Raw genomic sequence first — 19,291 nt, 5'->3', positions numbered from 1 at the left:
CATTTGCTGTCCAGGCCTGTCCCCATTTTCTACCCACTTTCCTGATGTCCGTCTTTTGTTTTGCCCTTTCTTCAGGTCGTTGACCCAATTTATTCTCATTTTCTTGGCCTTTACCTACCCCCTTTTACACTTTTTTTCCAGATCTCTGCCCATTTTCAGTGTCACTGCCTTGTGTCCCACTCACCTTCCAGGCTGTTGCCAAATGTTGCACTCACTTTACAGTGCTCCGCCCATTCTCCAGACTTCTGCCCCATTTACCGTGACTCCTTTAGCCTTCCCTCTGCAAACTTGTTTAATTGCTGTCTCTTTCAGATATCTCAATAGGTGTGAATTCTTTGTCTTCCTTTCAATTCTTTATCCACCTCTATTTCTCCTTTTCTTCTCTCTGTTCATCTCTCTTTGTGAAGTAAGTCAGGGTAAATTGGCATGCGAGATGGAAAACTGGCATTTAATAGTATGCAAAGACTAGCCATGAATAGAAACTTTTTAACCTGGAAATGCCATGTGAATGGTCTATGGCAGAGATTCACCTTTCGGCTCCCCTTAGCTTAGGGCCAAGGCATTGCCACCAATGGTGGCATGATTAAAAGCGGGAATGCACAAGATTCCAGAATTGGAGGAGCGTGGCTATCTCGGAGGCTTGTAGGGCTGGATGAGATTACAGAAATTGGGAGAGGCAAGACCATGGAGGCATTTGTATAGTCAAGGATGGGGATTTTAAAATTGAAGCTTTGTCAGACAGGGAACCAGTGTAGGTCAGCAAGCACAGGGGGGATGGGTGAACAGGACATGGTGTGATTTGAGATACGGGCAGCACAGTAGTGGATGAGCATAAGTTTATGTGGGGTGAAAAATGGAAGAGGAAAGCATTAGCATTGTCAAGTCTAGAGGGAACAAAGGCATAAATGAAGGTTTCAGCAGCAGATGATCTGAGGCAGGGGTAGAGTCAGGTGATGCTACAGAAGTGGAAATAGTCTTGGTTATCGAGTGGATATGTGGTCAGAAGCTCATCTTGGGGTCACACACAACGCCAAGGTTATGAATGGTCTGCCTCAGTTTCAGTTGCCAGGGAGAGGGATGTAGGTGGTGGCCAAGTAACAGAATTTGTGACAGGGACCAAAGACAATGGCTTCGGTCTTCCCTATATTAGGCCTCAGGCTGTCAGGTGTCAGCTGTGGCTCAGTTGGTAGCCCTCTCTTCGAGTCAGAAGGTTGTGGCTTATAAGTCCCACTCCACACTTGAGACAACAATCTCAGATGGCACTTCAGTGCAGGACTGAGGGGAGTGCTACACTGTTGGAAGTGCAGTTTTTCAGATGAGATGCTAAATGGAGGTTCTGTCTGCCCTCTCAAGTGGGCATAAAAGATCCCGTGACACTATTTCAAAGAAGAGCAGGGGAGTTCTCCCGGGTGTCTTGACCAATATTTATCCCTCAATCAACATTACAAGAGAACAGATGATCTGTCATTATCACATTGCTGTTTGTGGGAGCTTGCTATGCGCAATTTGGCTGCCGCATCTCCTACATTACAACTGTGACTACTCTTCAAAACCATATCATTGGCTGCAAATCGCTTTGGGACATCCTATGGTTGTGAAAGGCGCTACATAAAAGCAAGTCTTTTTTCAAAACACTTTACAGTCAATGAAACACTTTTTGAAGTGTATTCACTATTGTAAATTGGGAAACGGAGCTATTAATTTGCAGGGGAGGTGGTGGTGTACTGGTATTGTCACCAGACTAATAACCCAAAAACACAGAGTATTGCTCTGGGGACATGGGTTTAAATCCCTCCACAGCAGAAGATAGAATTTGAATTCAATTCAATTAATAAAGTTGGAATGAAAACCTAGCCTAATGATGGCCAAGGAGTGATTGCTGTAAAAACCCATCTGGTTCACTAATGCCCTTTAGGGGGGAAAAAATCTGCTGTCCTTACCTGGTCTGGCCAACATGTGATTCTAGACTCACAGCAATGTTGTTGACTCTTAAATGCCCTCTGAAATGGCATAGCAAGCCACTCAGTTGTATGTAACCACTACAGAATCAATAAAGAATGAAACTGGATAGGCCACCTGGCATTGACCTAGGCACTGGAAATGGCAAACCCAGCCCTTATTGACTCTGCAAAGTCCTCCTTACTAACAGCTGGAGGCTTGTGCCAACCAAAGTTGAGATAGCCGTCCCACAGACTAGTTAAGCAGCAGCCTGACATTGTCATACTCACAGAATCAAACCTTGCAGACAATGTCCCAGACATCCTCCATCGTTATGTGTGGCACTACCCCCTGAGTTAAATGGTATAGATTTCAAACAGATCTAGCAATGCAAAATTGGGCATCCATGAGATGCTGTGGGCCATCAGCAGCAGCAGAATTGTACTCAACCACAATCTGTAACCTCACGACCCGGCATATCCCCCATTCTACCATTACCATCAAGCCAGGAGACCAACCCTGGTTCAATGAAGAGTGCAGGAGAGCATGCCAGGAGCAGCACCAGGCATACCTCAAAATGAAGTGTTAACCTGGTGAAGCTACAACCCTGGACTACTTGCATGCCTAACTATGTAAGCAGCATGCGATAGACAGAGCTAAGCGATCCCCCAACCACTGGATCAGATCTAAGCTCTGCAGCTTACGACTGAAGGCACTGGATACTAAAGGTCTGGTCAGGGAAAATAGGCCCGAGTCCCTCCATTTCTTCCCGCGCCCGACCTGATCACCGGAATGTTCCCTTTACCTACCTTGTGACTCCGAATCTGCAGGAAGCTGCAGCATGAGCATCATCGAGATGCTTGCTCGCACACTGCGCAGAATCAGAGTTTCCCTCCTTGACGTCCCGGACTCCCAGCTCAGGTAGGTTTTTTACTTTTAACACTTACCATCAATACTTACTGTGTGTGTCCGACCCGGACCCAGCCGGACCCGACCTGAGCCCGAAAGCAGGACCCAGAAGAGCGACACAACCTGACCCGAACCCGACACATGTCATCAGGTGCCGTCGGGTTCGGGTCGGGTAGCAGGTCTTTACTGGATACTGCAAAGGCTATGGGCCCTGACAACATTCTGGCAATAGTACTGAAGACCAGTGCTCCAGAACTTGCTGCACCTCTAGCCAAGCTGTTCCAGTACAGCTACAACACTGGTATCTACCTGGCAATGTGGAAAGCTGCCCAGCTATGTCCTGTACACAAAAAGCAGGACAAATCCATCCCAGCCAATTACTGCCCCATCAGTCTACTCTCAATCATCAGTAAAGTGATGGAAGGTGTCGTTGACAGTGCTATCAAGCGGCACTTGCTCAGCAATAACCTGCTCAATTTGGGTTCTGCCAGGGCCACTCAGCTCCTGACCCCATTACAGCCCTGGTTCAAACTCAAGAGGTGAGATGAGAGAAACTGCCCTTGACATCAAGGCAGCATTTGACCGAGTATGGCATCAAGGAGCCCTAGTAAAACTGAAGTCAACGGGAATCAGGGGGAAAACTCTCAGCTGGTTAGCGTCATACCTAGCACAAAGGAAAATGGTTGTGGTTGTTGGAGGTCAATCAGCTCAGCTCCAGGACATCACTGCAGCAGTTCCCAGGGTAGTGTCCTAGGCCCAACCATCTTCAGTTGCTTCATCAATGACCTTCCTTCAATCTTAAGGTCAGAAGTGGGGATGTTTGCTGATGATTGCACAATGTTCAGCACCATTCGCAACTCCTCAGATACCGAAGCAGTTTTAGTTTTAGAGATACAGCACTGACACAGGCCCTTCGGCCCACCGAGTCTGTGCCGACCATCAACCACCCATTTATACTAATCCTACACTAATCCCATATTCCTACCACATCCCCACCTGTCCCTATATTTCCCTACCACCTACCTATACTAGGGGCAATTTATAATGGCCAATTTACCTACCAACCTGCAAGTCTTTTGGCTTGTGGGAGGAAACCGGAGCACCCGGAGAAAGCCCACGCAGACACAGGGAGAACTTGCAAACTCCACACAGGCAGTACCCAGAATTGAACCCGGGTCGCTGGAGCTGTGAGGCTGCAGTGCTAACTACTGCTCCACTGTGCCACCCCAGTCCATGTAGAAATGCAGCAAGACCTGGACAATATCCAGGCTTGGGCTGATAAGTGGCAAGGAACATTTGCACCTCACAAGTGCCAGGCAATGACCATCTTCAACAAGAGAGAATCTAACCATCTCCCCTTGACATTCAATGGAATTACCATGGCTGAATCCCCCACTATCAACATCCTGGGGGTTACCATTGACCAGAAACTGAACTGGAGTAGCCATATAAATACCGTGGCTACAAGAGCAGGTCAGAGGCTAGGAATCCTACGGCCAGTAACTCACCTATTGACTCCCCAAAGCCTGTCCACCATCTACAAGGCACAAGTCAGGAGTGTGATGGAATACTCTCCCCTTGCCTGGATGGGTGCAGCTCCAACAACACTCAAGAAGCTTCCAGGACAAAGCAGCCCGCTTGATTGGCACCACATCTACAAACATTCACTTCCTCCACTATCAATGCACATTGGCAGCAGTGAGTACCATCTACAAGATGCACTGCAGCAACGCACCAAGGTTCCTTAAACAGCACCTTCCAAACCTGCGACCTCTGCCACCTAGAAGGACAAGGGCAGCAGATGCATAGGAACACCACCACCTGCAAGTTTCCCTCCAAGCCACACACCATCCTGACTTGGAACGATATCGCTGTTCCTTCACTGTCGCTGGGTCAAAATCCTGGAACTCCCTTCCTAACAGCACTGTGGGTGTCCCTACCCCACATGGACTGCAGTGGTTCAAGAAGGCAGCTCACCACTATCTTCTCAAGGGCAATTAGGGATGGGCAATAAATGCTGGCCTAGCCAGCGACACCCACATCCCATGAATGAATTAAAAAAACACAGCATGCTCCCACAAACAGCAATGAGAAAATAACCAGATAATCTATTTTCATGATGTTGATTGATGGATAAATATTTGCCAGGACACTTGGATAACTCCCCTTCTCTTCTTTGCATCGTGCCATAGGATGTTCCTCATCCACCTGAGAGGATAGACAAGGCCTCGGTTCATCCAAAAGACAGCACCTGGGCGGCACAGTGGCGCAGTGGTTAGCACCGCAGCCTCACAGCTCCAGCGACCCGGGTTCGGTTCTGGATACTGCCTGTTCTGGGTTTGCAAGTTCTCCCTGTGAGTGCGTGGGTTTCTGCCGGGTGCTCCGGTTTCCTCCCACAGCCAAAGACTTGCAGTTTGATAGGTAAATTGGCCATTGCCCCTAGTGTAGGTAGATGGTGGGAATATGGGATTAATGTAGGATTAGTATAAAATGGGTGGTTGTTGGTCGGCACAGACTCGGTGGGCCGCAGGGCCTGTTTCAGTGCTGTATCACTCTATGACCTCCAACAATGCAGCAACGCTCACTACTGCACTGGAGTGTCAGCCTAGGTATGTGTTTAAGTCTATGGATTAGGTCATGAACTCACCACTTCTAACTCAGAGACGAGAGTGTTACCACCGAGCCCTAGCTGCAATGAAACCAGCTGCAGATATAATAATGGGGTAGAATTCAGATTTGGCTGTTTCAGGAGAATGAGCGAGTAGGTGGGGAATACAGTTCAATATTGACAAATGTGAAATGTTTAGATTAGGAAGCATTTGTTGAATGGAACAGTCATACTGACGAGGAATAGGATTTGAGGGTCACTGTCGAAAACTATTTAAACCGTCAGCCCAGGATACAGCTGTAATTTAAAACAATGGCAATGAAGGCATAGAACAGAGAAGGACACAGTCCAAGCCAGAAGAGGTGATACTGTTGGTGTGCAAGATCCTGGGCAGACACTCATATGTAGTACTGTGTATAACAAGACGATTCAGCATAACACAACACAGAAAATATCCAATTTTAGAAGTTGGTGTTAGCTGTGGTTTAATGGGTAGCACTCTTGCCTCTGAGTCATATGGTTGTAGGTTCAAGTCTCACTCCAGAGACTAAGACCACCTAATCCAGGCTGACACCCTAGTGTTGTATTGAGGAAATGTTGTATTGTTGGAAGTACTGTTTTTTCGGATAAGACATTAAGTCGAGGCCCTACCAGCCCGCTCAAGTGGACATTATTTCAAAGAAGAGCAGGGGAGTTATCCCTGACAAATATTTAGCCCTCAATCAAGATCACAAAAAACAGATTATCTGGTCATTAACATATTGCTGTCTGTTGGAGCTTGCTGTGTGCAAATTGGCTGCTGCATTTCCTACTTTACAGCAGTGACTACACATCAAAAGTATTTCATTAGCTGTAAAGTGCTTTGGGACATCCTGAGGTTGTGAAAGGTGCTATAGAAATGTAAATTCTTTCTTTTTTATCTTGTTATAAGGAAAGATTTTAAACTAGTTCTCTTTTTGAGAGTCTTCAAAGCGACCTGGAAGACATTTACAAATTAAGGGGATTAATAAAGTTGATCTAGACACATGGTTAATATTGATGAAAAGTTCGAAAGCAGGGATGCAATTTAAAAATTGGGTAACTTAAGGGATCTGTGCAGCACTAAGGAAAGCTAGCTGGATATTGGGATGTGTAGCCATAGGGATAATGGAGAAATCTCAGGAGGTAAAAATGAGTTTGTATGAAGCGGGTGTGATACAGCAAGAACCAGAGCACTGTGTAAAGCAGGGAACCAAACTGATAACTGCTTTTAGCCATCAGATCTACGCAGAGAGATTTAAAAGCCTGAGATTGTTTATTCTGGAGTAGAGAAGGCTCAGGGGGGATCTTATTCAAGAACTTAATGGGAATGGTTAAATAGAACCAGAACAGTAAATATGATAAAAGCAAAATACTGCGGATGCTGGAAACCTGAAACAAAAACAAGAAATGCTGGAATCACTCAGCAGGTCTGGCAGCATCTGTGGAAAGAGAAGCAGAGTTAACGTTTCGGGTCAGTGACCCTTCTTCGGAACCCTTCAGTTCCGAAGAAGGGTCACTGACCCGAAACGTTAACTCTGCTTCTCTTTCCACAGTAAATATGACATTGGCACAAATTCTGCAACCAGGAAACACTGGCTTACACTTAGAAGAGGGAAGATTTGTGGATATTGATGACTTAGTATCTTCACAAAGATGAATGTGTGGAATGGACTGCCCAGGGGAGGCAAGTAGTGTGAGAAAACTTAAGGGAGAATTGAATAGCTATTTGAGAGAATGGGTCATTGAGGAGTATAAAATTTTGGGATTGGTTAAATGAGTAAGGAGCCATTGTCAGTCCTGCACTATATTCCTAACCTATGAAGTCCACCCAGAACTATTTCATACAACACATGCAGTCATGAAATGGGTTATCTGGGCATGCCTTGAAGCTGACACAATAAATGGGTTCAAGAGACAATTAAATTTATTCCTGCACACAGAAGGTACTGAGGGACATGCAGGTTTGTGGGCTTCAAATCAAACAAATGGCCTTTATCAATTCTGACATTTTCTGTGTGTGTGTGTGTTTCTTACGAGTTGTGTATGTACATCTCTGTCACTCTTTCTGTGGGTGTCTCCCTTTTGCTCAGTTGTCTGCATCTCTCGTTTTTCCCTCTTTCTTTCTTGTGCTTTGTCTCAATGTCTCCCTCGCCCTGTCTGCATCTGTCTCTGTTCCTCTTTTGTCTCCTACTGCCTGTCTCTCTGATCTCCTTCTGTCTCTGTCTGTGTGTGGTGCTCGTTCTGTCTTCTCTCTCTGTCTCTCTTCCTGTCTGTCTCTTTATTTTGTTCTCTGCCTGTGTATCACTTTCACTTTTCCCCATCTCTTGTTTCCTATTTCCATGCTTTTCTCCCTGTCTTTGCCTGTGTCTCTGTCCATGTTGTGATTGTTGTGATCCTGCTCTGTCTGTGCCTCTTTTAGTCAATATTTCCTTCTCTCTGTCGCTGTCCCTTTCTTTTTCACGTTTTCTCTTTCTGTGCCTCTCTCTTTCTCTGCTCTATCTGTCCCTTCCTCTCTATCTATCCATGCCTTTCCCACTTTGTCAGGCGGCCTGTTTTACTTAATTGTCTGGTCAGTCACTGGTGGACAACAGGTAATATGAAAAATCAAAATCGCCACTGAAATTTTTGGAGGCCAATTTAATGGCCAAAAAAACCCTAAAACCATTCAAACACAGGGAGTATTGCATTTCCTGCCTGTGGTTCTATTGTGTTGGTGGGAATGTGGGGGGGGGGGGGGGGGGGGGTCCATTACATTTATTTTAGTTATTTTTATTTTCAATCGTTGATTATTGGGCTAAACAAAGTGAGTCAATACTCTGATGGACCGTTTATCCATCTTCTGCTCTTTGTCAGTTTTCAGTATTCCCAGGGCAATTACAGCATAGGTTAGATACAGAGTAAAGCTCTCTCTATGGTGTCCCAACTATATGCCTCAGTCCCTACCCTGTCGGGGGTGTTGGCTGAAAGGGTACTTGCATGGAATTCTGGCTCAGACATCACTGCATCCACCCTCATTTTCTCACAGACCAAAAGAATAGAGTAGGCAAGTGAAGAGGACAATAGCGGTGAGAAGATCACTGTTGTCACATGATAGCTGCACTTCCTCTGCAGTCTGTCAACCTATCCTGCAGCAATCTTTCAGCTTCAGGCAGACCTACCTCCCATTTACTGCTGCCTTCCTGCAAGGACAGAGGAGATATCAAAGAGAAATATAGAGTCCTAGGATCGGGTAGTCCAACCTCTCAACCTCACCACTTCCCCCCAACCACATCCAGCTGTGGGCCCAGAGAGATCAATGGACAGTGAGAGAGAAAAATACTTTAGAAGAAGGGACTTTGCCATTGAACAGAAAAATGGAAGTCTGAAATGTAGTTGAAACAGAATCCACAACATGAAGATTATAGCCTTACTGTAAAACTACACTGATTATATTTTTTTTGTTGCTAATTTTGATTCTTGTATTCACAGGGTATGAAATTGAGTGCAGAGGAATTCAATGCAATATTCACATTTTACGACAGGGTAACTATCACCTCAGTGTTAATGTTACATCCCATTGAAGGAGTTTATATGAATCTTCATGGCCGATCACAGGCTTTTTATTTTAACAGATGAATTAAGATTTTCTTCTCTAATTTCCTTCTCTCTTTACTGAAGATGGGTGGGTATTTCAGATGTACAGCCCAGGGGCTTGAGACACCCTCCGCCCAAGCTGCCAATCCCATGTGTGAGAGGAGACAGTGAGTGACAGTGAGCTCTTTGGTCACGATGAGGAAGTATCACAGTCCGACACAAAAGCAAAATTCTGCAGATGCTGGAAATCGGAAATAGAAACTGAAAATGTTGGAACTACTCAGCATGTCAGGCAGCATCTGTGGAGAGAGAAAAACAGAGTTAACGTTTCAGATCTGTGACCCTTCATCATGATGAAAGGTCATTGATCCGAAACGCTAACTCTGTTTTCCTTTCTCCACAGATGCTGCCAGACCTGTTCAGTATTTCCAGCAGTTTCTGTCTTTTTCACAATCTGATCCTATTCTCACCCCATGGCCATACAAACCAGTACTCCCGAGAGCAGGTCATGGGATAGTGGTCAGGGGTAGTGACACTGGGCTGGATTCTATGAGCCTGCTGCCGATCTCAGCAGTGAGCTCAAAAAGTGAGCCGCAATCTGAAGCACGGTGGTTCATTTAAATAGTCTGGGTGGGGCCCCACCCCCCCCCAAATCACGTGGAGGGGGTGGACTGTCCATCCCGGCAATGGTGCCAGCGGCCTGTGCGCAGGCACTGACGCCATTTTTAAAGACAGTCAGCCCTGCCGGCTTATTTAAATATTTAAAGGCATATTCAATAAACTTAAATAATTTCTTTTGCCCCTCTCCCACCCACTCAATAACAATTACATTGACTACTTGCCCTTTCCCCCCCCCCCCCCAAAACTACGCTACGTTTAAAGTACAACCCTTCCCACCATTCCCTACGCCCATTACATTTATTTGATCCCGTCCCTCCTCCCCGCTCCCCACCAGTGTGGCGCCTTGTTTCCCCGGACGGGGATCCGCAGACTCGGGAATGCCAGCCGCCAGGCCGAAGATCGCAGCGGGCCCTCAAGATCTGAGGTAAGTATATGTCAGTGCATTAATTTTATTAAATTGAATACGGTGGGGGGTGGCCATCATGGTGCCTCGCTGCCGCCGGGAGGATCAGGCCTGGCTCTGACAGCGTCGAGGTCTGTGGCGGGCCTCATCCGGAGCCATCTACAGGCACCCCACCCCCGCTCCTCCGCCACAGATCTAGACATCAAAGGCTGCTTAAAATCCAGCCCACTGACAAATGTTATCCCTCCATGGTCCAAGGAGGCTGGCACCCCAAAATAGATCAGAAGACTTAACACTGACCCGGGGTTGTACCTGGGACCTTTTTTCACTCTATGGTCAGTACCACACTGGGCATCAGTTGAAATCTCAAGTGTCAATTTGTAGGCACAAAAGGAAAGATTTTTTAAAAATTCATTAATGGGATGTGGGTGTCGCTGGCCCGGTCAGCATTTATTGCCCATCCCTAACTGCCCTTGAGAAGGTGGTGGTGAGCTGCCTTCTTGAACCACTGCAGTCCATGTGAGGTAGGTACACCGACAGTGTACCTACTGTGTTTACTGTGGGAGCTATGCCAGGGAGTCAGCGAAAACCCTGGGGAATTCTAAGAGCATTGGAACAGGAGTAGGCCATTCAACCCCTCGAGTCTGTTCCACCATTGAATGAGTTCATGGCTACTATGTACCTCAACTCTTTTTGCCTTCCTTTGCTCCATATTCCTTGAATCCCTTGCCCTACAAAAAGCAACCCATCTCAATCTTGAATTCTGTCAGCTCTTCCAGGATTTCCTGTGAGAAGTGACACCAGTTGTAGAATATGTCTGCCCTAATATGCGTCTAATATGTCATAATATGCATATGGTGGGAATACATTGTCATATGAATTCTTGCCCTGTGTGCCTGAGCAAGGCTAAGCACTGAGAATGTAACTCTTTAAGGTTTACATATGGTTACATAGCTGGGGTGGTGCTGTCTTGTTTCAGGCCCACCACAAAGGGCACTGACTGCCCACACCCTGCTGCCTGAGTCCTGCCACAACTGTTCCCCACTAACCTGCAATGGTTGGGGGAGCCCACTCAAAATATGCAAAGCAGCGTGACCCTGGAGGAGTTAGGAGAGGAGGCTGGGGTGACCTCAGGATTCCAATGAAGCAGAGAATCCCAGCCAACAGGTTACAGCTGTGATATGAAAAATAATCAATGCTTGATTAGTGGGCTGTTCTGTGCCTGTAGTTATTTTCTGGGGGGCTCGGATTAGAGTTGATCCTAATATTTTTCACAAGGTTTTACTCAGTATGTTCTGTCTGCCTTCTTAGGATGGAAATGGCTACATCGATAGTAATGAGCTGGATGCGTTACTGAAAGATTTATACGAGAAAAATAAGAAGGTGGGTTAAGGGTTGAAGAGTAATAGTTGGGGAGTGTGGAACACTTTCTATGTGCTCATTGAGGTGATGGTTGTCAGTATGGGGAAATCAAACCATTTTTACATTTACTGTCCCTTTAAACCCTCCCACGGCAGGTACAGCACAGGATAGATACAGAGTAAAACTCCCTCTACACTGTCCCATCAAACACTCCCAGGGCAGGTACAGCATGGGGTTAGATACAGAAGGCTGGATTTTACCAGCCCCTTAACGTCGGGGGTCAAGGCAGGGGGTCCTGCAAATACCTCTGGAAAAGGCCCGACATGGGCCTCGGCGCCGGGAAGGCCCCGCCCCATATTACCAGCGGCGGTGAGGCCTCGTGGTGGCACCACCACCCCACCCCCGCCCCCCCACCACTCGGCAATGGAACCTTAATTTATAAATTGAAATAAATGTTATTACTGCATAATCACTTATCTCTTCCCAATGCTGTTCCACGCTGATATTCCGGCCGGATGCTGGAACTCCCACGCCTTCGGATCCCCATTCGGAGATCCGAGGCGGAACACTGGTGGGGAGGGGGAGAGGAGTGAAGCTTTCAGGGCGGGAGGCGGGGGAGCAAGGAAAACTCTTCCTATTGGTTGCGGGGATGGTAGGAAGGGGTTGAGGGTCAAAGTTAATAAAGTTCGGGGGGCAAAGTTTGGGATCGCAATAAATGTTTTTTTGGGGGGAGAGGGCAATTTATATATTGATTACTCAATGAGGGGGTTGGGAGAGGTGATTCAAAGTGCTATTAAAATTGTAATTTTACTTTTTGGAGACAGGGACCTTTAAAAATGTAAATCTAATTGAAGGACTCGAAGCCCTTGAGAAATGGCGTGGCGTCTGCGTGACAGCGCCGGACGCCGTTACCTGGGACATAGATGACGTAGAGGGGGCGGGCGTTCCACCCCCTTCATGTTGATGAGCTGCCGCGCACATCTCGCAAGTGCACAGAGATCGGCAGCGAGCTATAAAATCCAGCCCTGAGTAAAGCTCCCTTTGCACTGTCCCCATCAAACACTCCCAAGGCAGGTACAGCACGGGGTCAGATATAACAATGGGGTTAGATACTGATAAAGCTCCCACTGCACTATCCCAGCAAACACCCCCAGGGCAGGCAGAGCACGGATTAGATACAGAGTAAAAGTCGTACTAAGTAAAAACAGAAATCGCTGGAAATACTCAGCAGGTCTGGCAGCATCCGTGGAGAGAGAAGCAGAGTTAATGTTTCAGGTCTGTGACCTTTCATCAGAACTGCCATAGGTTAGAAATGTAATAGGTTTTGAGCAAGTGAAAGGGGGGAAGGGGGAAGAAGAATAAAAGGGAAGGTCTGTGATAGGGTGGAGGGCTGGAGAGATTAAATGACAAAAGGTTTCATGGTACAAAGCCAAGTAAAGAGGTGTAGTTGGAATTATAGCAGCTGTCCAAACAAAATAAAGGGATCAAAAAAGAAAAAGGGCCTAGAATTTATGTATGTTGTCGGCCATTAAAGATGGTGACCCGCAAGCCTGGGTTTTACTCCACAGAGCTGACGTGATATTATACGTGGCAGTTTATTTACATGACCAGGGCGGACCACGCCCCTCCACAATGATGTGGAGTCCCTGGAATGGTGTCAGGTGCTGGCACCATTTTTAAAGGGCTTCAAGCCCTTCCATTTCATTTGAATCTTTAAAGTTATGTACATGATAAAATTAAAGTAAAATATTTAATAAAAGATTCAAGCCCCTCTCCCACCCTCTCAATGACTAAACAATTTATAAATTGCCCTCACAAAAAAACTTACCTTGCGATCCCGACCTTTCCCCCAACAAAGTTTATTAACTTCCACCTTCAACCCCTTCCCACCATCCCTTCCACTAATCGTAATAGTTTTTGCGCTCCTCCGCCGCCCTGAAAACTTTACCTGCTCCCCCCTCCCAACCAGTGTACCGCCTCGGATCTCCAAACGGAGATCCGAAGGCGCGGGAGTCCCGGCAACCTACCTGAATATCGCAGCGGGACGGCCGAGGGGAGCAGGTAGGTCATTAATACATTAATTTAAATATTTAGATTCTGCTCCCATCGCCAAGCTGCGTAGGGGCCTGAGGCCTAAGGCCTGGCCACCGCCGGTAATGTGGGGTGGGGCCTTCCCGGCGTCGAGGCCTGCAGCGGGCCTCCCCCGAGAAGCATTTTCCGGGTCCCCCCCGCCATGACCCCTGACGTCAGGGGGCCGGTATAATTCAGCCCAAGGTGTTGGGGGGCAGGGTGTGCCGGGGAAACAAACCAGGAAAAAAATCACGAGAATAGGAAAAATAATGGGGGCAGAGGTTATGATCTAAAATTATTGAACTCCGTGTAGAGTCTGGAAAGTTGTAAAGTGCCTAGTCAAAAGATGAGGTGCTGTTCCTCGAGCTTATGTTGAGCTTCAATGGAAGATTGTAGCAGGCCAACAACAGAAAGGTCAGAGTGGGAGCAAGGTGGAGAATTAAAATGACAAGTGACAGGAAACTTGGGCTTGCGCTTACAGACTGAACGGAGATGATCTGCAAAGCGGATTTAGTCCGCATTTAATCTCACCAGTAATGATGAAGTGCTTGATGTTGACATTGACTAACTGAAATGGGGAAGGTTCCTTTCCACAGAACCAACATCTTTGAGCACAAAATTTAAAAGAAATGATACAATTAAGTTTACAAAACACATAATATAAAGTGAGCCACAGCTAAGGTCAGGTGATGTATTATTTATTTGATCTTTTTTGCCCTAGGAGATGGATATTAAGAAATTGACTGCATACAAGAAAAATATCTTGTCTCTCTCGCACGGTGGGAAACTGTATCGACGGGAGCTGGAGATGATTTTGTGCACGGAGCCACTGTAGGGGTCTCTTCAACAAAGAATGCACCACCCTACATCATCCAACCCAACACCACCCCCCCCCCCCCCACCCCCCGCACCTCTCCATCCTCCCCCACCCAATGTCACTCCACCCCAGAGCATGTTCAGGGTGTCCTGAAAACCACAAATGTGCTTGTATCGCAGATTAAGAAGTGCCACAGGGAACAAGCATCGAGGCTGTGAGGTGTGAACTCACATGCAGTGGCTGGCCATTATTTTCTATATATCCCCTTTGCTCAGCATTTTAAGGAACAGAAAATATATATATATATATACTGTAATTATATATAGAAATACTTTGAGTCTTGGTCAATGCTGTTGTTTGCCAAAGGTTAGCCTGAGATTTGCAGCAGAAAGTCAATTATCTAACAGACAATTAATTTGACTTGCTTTTAGTATTTTACTCTGCTCTTTTTATTCCCTTGTCCTGTCTTGTGAGACTCCAGAATTAACGTGCTGTTCCTTGAACAAGACAGTGAGCTGGATCTTGGGACCCATGTTAGGATCTGTCCATTGGGATGTGTGTGGGAGACCAGGGGTGTTGGTGGCTGGCCATCCTGGATTTTCTCTCCATTCCCACAAGGAAGTACCTGGCCTGGTACAGGCACTATTCACCTCACCGCCCCCCGCCCCTTCCCCCATCAACCCCCCCCCCCCCCACCCACACAGCCTCCCCACCCCCACCAACAAGGGCAATGGTTGAGATGGAAGCCAAGGTCAAATCTAAAGGTCATCCAGGTGAATTGCTCAGTGAGGCGAAGGATCGAAATACCAGACGGGTCACAAATTGAAATTCAGTAAATTAGGAGTAAGAAGGGATGTCAGGTGGAACATCTTCATCCAACGGGTAATCGAGTTGGGAATCAGTTAGCAGGGAAGTGTGCTGAAGAGACAATTAGAAGTGTTTCTTCAGAACAAAAAGATTGAGACATATATTGAGAAGATACCTTGTGGGTTTGAGGCAAGTCAAAAAGGGTCTAATCCATTGGACATAATGACATGGCCTACTTGCTAAATGAGGGGGAGGCAGAAACGTCAACAGCTGGTCTATGTCTGGTATGTCAGCAATGACATTCATGGAGGCTTTTTTTTGGTAGAGACATAGGGATAGCTGGTGCTGTAAATATAACCAATACAGTCTGTCAGGGGTCAGTGATGCAAATGTAACCAATACAGTCTGTCAGGGGTCAGTGATGTAAATATAACCAATACAGTCTGTCAGGGGTCAGTGATGTAAATATAACCAATACAGTCTGTCAGGGGTCAGTATTGTAAATGTAATCATTACAGTCTGTCAGGGGTCAGTATTGTAAATGTAATCATTACAGTCTGTCAGGGGTCAGTGATGTAAATATAACCAATACAGTCTGTCAGGGGTCAGTATTGTAAATGTAATCATTACAGTCTGTCAGGGGTCAGTGATGTAAATTTAATCATTACAGTCTGTCAGGGGTCAGTATTGTAAATGTAATCATTACAGTCTGTCAGGGGTCAGTGATGTAAATGTAATCATTACAGTCTGTCAGGGGTCAGTGATGTAAATGTAACCAATACAGTCTGTCAGGGGTCAGTATTGTAAATGTAATCATTACAGTCTGTCAGGGGTCAGTGATGTAAATGTAATCATTACAGTCTGTCAGGGGTCAGCGCTGTAAATGTAATCATTACAGTCTGTCAGGGGTCAGTATTGTAAATGTAATCATTACAGCCTGTCAGGGGTCAGTGATGTAAATATAACCAATACAGTCTGTCAGGGGTCAGTGATGTAAATATAACCAATATAGTCTGTCAGGGGTCAGTATTGTAAATGTAATCATTACAGTCTGTCAGGGGTCAGTGATGTAAATATAACCAATACAGTCTGTCAGGGGTCAGTGATGTAAATATAACCAATACAGTGTCAGGAATCAGTGCTGTAAATATAACCATTACAATCTGTCAGGGGTCAGTACCGTAAATGTAATCATTACAGTCTGTCAGGAGTCAGTGATGTTAATATAACCATTACAGTCTGTCAGGGGTCAGTGATGAAAATATAACCATTACAGTCTGTCAGGGGTCAGTGATGTAAATGTAACCATTACAGTCTGTCAGGGGTCAGTGCTGTAAATGTAATCATTACAGTCTGTCAGGAGTCAATGATGTAAATATAACCATTACAGTCTGTCAGGAGTCAGTGATGTAATTATAACCATTACAGTCTGTCAGGGGTCAGTGCTGTAAATGTAATCTTTACAGTCTGTCAGGGGTCAGTGATGTAATTATAACCATTACAGTCTGTCAGGGGTCAGCGCTGTAAATATAACCATTACAGTCTGTCAGGGGTCAGTGCTGTAAATGTAATCAGTACAGTCTGTCAGGGGTCAGTACTGTAAATGTAATCATTACAGTCTGTCAGGGGTCAGTGATGTAAATATAACCAATACAGTCTGTCAGGGGTCAGTGATTAAAATATAACCAATACAGTCTGTCAGGGGTCAGTACTGTAAATGTAATCATTACAGTCTGTCAGGGGTCAGTGATGTAAATATAACCAATACAGTTTGTCAGGGGTCAGTGATGAAAATATAACCAATACAGTCTGTCAGGGGTCAGTGATGTAAATGTAATCATTACAGTCTGTCAGGGGTCAGTGATGTAAATATAACCAATACAGTCTGTCAGGGGTCAGTGATGTAAATTTAATCATTACAGTCTGTCAGGGGTCAGTGCTGTAAATGTAATCATTACAGTCTGTCAGGGGACAGTGATGTAAATATAACCATTACAGTCTGTCAGGGGTCAGTGATGTAAATGTAATCATTACAGTCTGTCAGGGGTCAGTGCTGTAAATGTAATCATTACAGTCTGTCAGGGGTCAGTGCTGTAAATGTAATCATTACAGTCTGTCAGGGGACAGTGATGTAAATATAACCATTACAGTCTGTCAGGGGTCAATGCTGTAAATGTGATCATTACAGTCTGTCAGGGTCAGTACTGTAAATGTAATCATTACAGTCTGTCAGGAGTCAGTGATGTAAATATAACCAATAGTCTGTCAGGGGTCAGTTATGTAAATATAACCATTACAGTCTGTCAGGGGTCAGTGATGTAAATGTAATCATTACGGTCTGTCAGGGGTCAGTGATGTAAATGTAATCATTACAGTCTGTCAGGGGTCAGTGCTGTAAATATAACCAATACAGTCTGTCAGCATCCAATTGGCTATTAAATCATCCAAAGTTCAAGCTTCCACCATTCTATCCAGCAATCTATTCCAAGTGTTGATCACTCTTTACGTGACAATAAAATGCCTGATAACAATCCTAAATTTGCTGGTTACTAATTTGAACTGCTGATCTCTTGTCTTACCCTCACAGTTCCAATAGTCCCTTTCAATACATTTGATTATAGTCTATCCCTCTCTAAGTTCACATTGCGGACTGCTCCTTTCTCAAGTTTCTCCAGTCATTCCTCACAATTGAGACCTCTGACACTGAAGATCATTCCTGTGGTTCTTTCCGACACTTCCTCCAACACGTGAATGTATCCTTTGTGTCTTTGTGACCAGAACTGGACACAGATATAAAGGTGTAGTCTAGCCAGAACACTATACTGCTTGATCATGATTTCCCCTGGCTTCTATTCCACTGTGATGCCAGAATTCATGAGCTATACTGTCTGTCAAGGGATCAGTAATACAAATCATGAGCATTTTGTACATAGGGGACTGGTGGAATATTGGGACCTCCTGGTCAGTACACCAGTCACATCACAGTTAATTTATTACCTGCAACTCGCTGTTGACAAATATGTTGATGATATTTAGCCGATGTTCACATAGATCATGTGAATTATGAAACCTTTCAGATTGTGGTATCCTAGTACCAGCGATGAGTCCAAAATAGCTGATACCACTGAGGGATGGCACTTGATTTGGAAATGTTAATGTACCATGAACAGAAGCATCTGTTATGTTACTAGCTAATAATGGTTCCTAGAAAGACTGACAACTTCCAAGATGACTCAATAGGTAAAATAAAACACCATCTGATGTCCCCAATGAACTGCATTCATTAGAAGGTCTCAACATTTGTACTTGGTCTGTGCTGTTTGCAGCGGGGCAGTACTTGGGTTAGTAATATTGAGCATTGGAGGGTTAAAAAAAATAGGAAAGGGTCCTGCACATGATTGCTCTCCAGTTAAACCTGATCGATAATGCTTGTGTTTGGATGTCCGATATGAAGTAGTTCAGGCTTGGCTGGGATCTGCCTCAAGGTTGAATATCCAGCCACCACTCATCCAGGCTCCCACATGGGTGAAGTGCCAGAGCACTATCAATATCATTGACACCATGCCACAGTAAGAGTCAGTCCTTTCACATAAAGAGTAGAGAAAATTAAAGGGCAAAATTAATCATCCAAATTATACTTGCCCGCACCCCCCCACCCAACTCACCTTTGTCTGATAACTGACATTCTGCTCGCCAATAAAGTCCTTTTATTTGCTTTGTACGTGCGTTAGTTTTAGTTCCTTTCACTCACCAACTTTGACTATTTTATAGACAGTTGTGAAGCCTCCTGTTTAGATGATCTGTTACAATGCCCATTCATTCCAGTAAGTTGTAACCTTTCTTTCATTTCGTGGCTAAAAAGCAATGTTATCCCAAATCAATAAAAAAAACTTTTAATTGAACAATGAGCTCAATGTCTCGCTTGCGTTTTATAAATCCAGGAATTCGATGCAAAATGTTAGCTTCCAGAAAGAAAAATCCAGATAAACACATACACCAAATAAGCACATAATCCCAATAAACCAAACACCCATCAATTTACTCTCACTGTACATAATCCCAATAAACCAAACACCCTTCAATTCACCCTCACTGTACTTAATCCCAAAAAAACAAACACCCTTCAATTCACCCTCACTGTACATAATCCAAATAAACCAAA

General features: G+C 45.2%; 1 protein-coding gene across 2 annotated transcripts in view; it reads left to right on the top strand.

Annotated features, from left to right (window-relative positions):
• calb2a (calbindin 2a) overlaps positions 1 to 19,029 on the top strand; it is a 91,169-nt gene extending 72,140 nt beyond the window's left edge. For both annotated transcript variants that reach the window (XM_068049812.1, XM_068049813.1), the window contains exons 9-11: positions 8,945 to 8,998; positions 11,385 to 11,456; positions 14,227 to 19,029. In XM_068049812.1, the coding sequence (XP_067905913.1) occupies positions 8,945 to 8,998; positions 11,385 to 11,456; positions 14,227 to 14,340 (240 nt within the window). In that variant the 3' untranslated portion in view covers positions 14,341 to 19,029. The remainder of the gene's footprint in view (positions 1 to 8,944; positions 8,999 to 11,384; positions 11,457 to 14,226) is intronic.
• Positions 19,030 to 19,291: the final 262 nt, after the last annotated feature.

This window comes from Heterodontus francisci, chromosome 17 (genome assembly GCF_036365525.1).
Source record: "Heterodontus francisci isolate sHetFra1 chromosome 17, sHetFra1.hap1, whole genome shotgun sequence".
NCBI lineage: Eukaryota > Metazoa > Chordata > Chondrichthyes > Heterodontiformes > Heterodontidae > Heterodontus > Heterodontus francisci.
The sequence above is the reverse complement of the archived record's forward strand: the minus strand, read 5'-3'. Positions and strand labels throughout refer to the sequence as shown.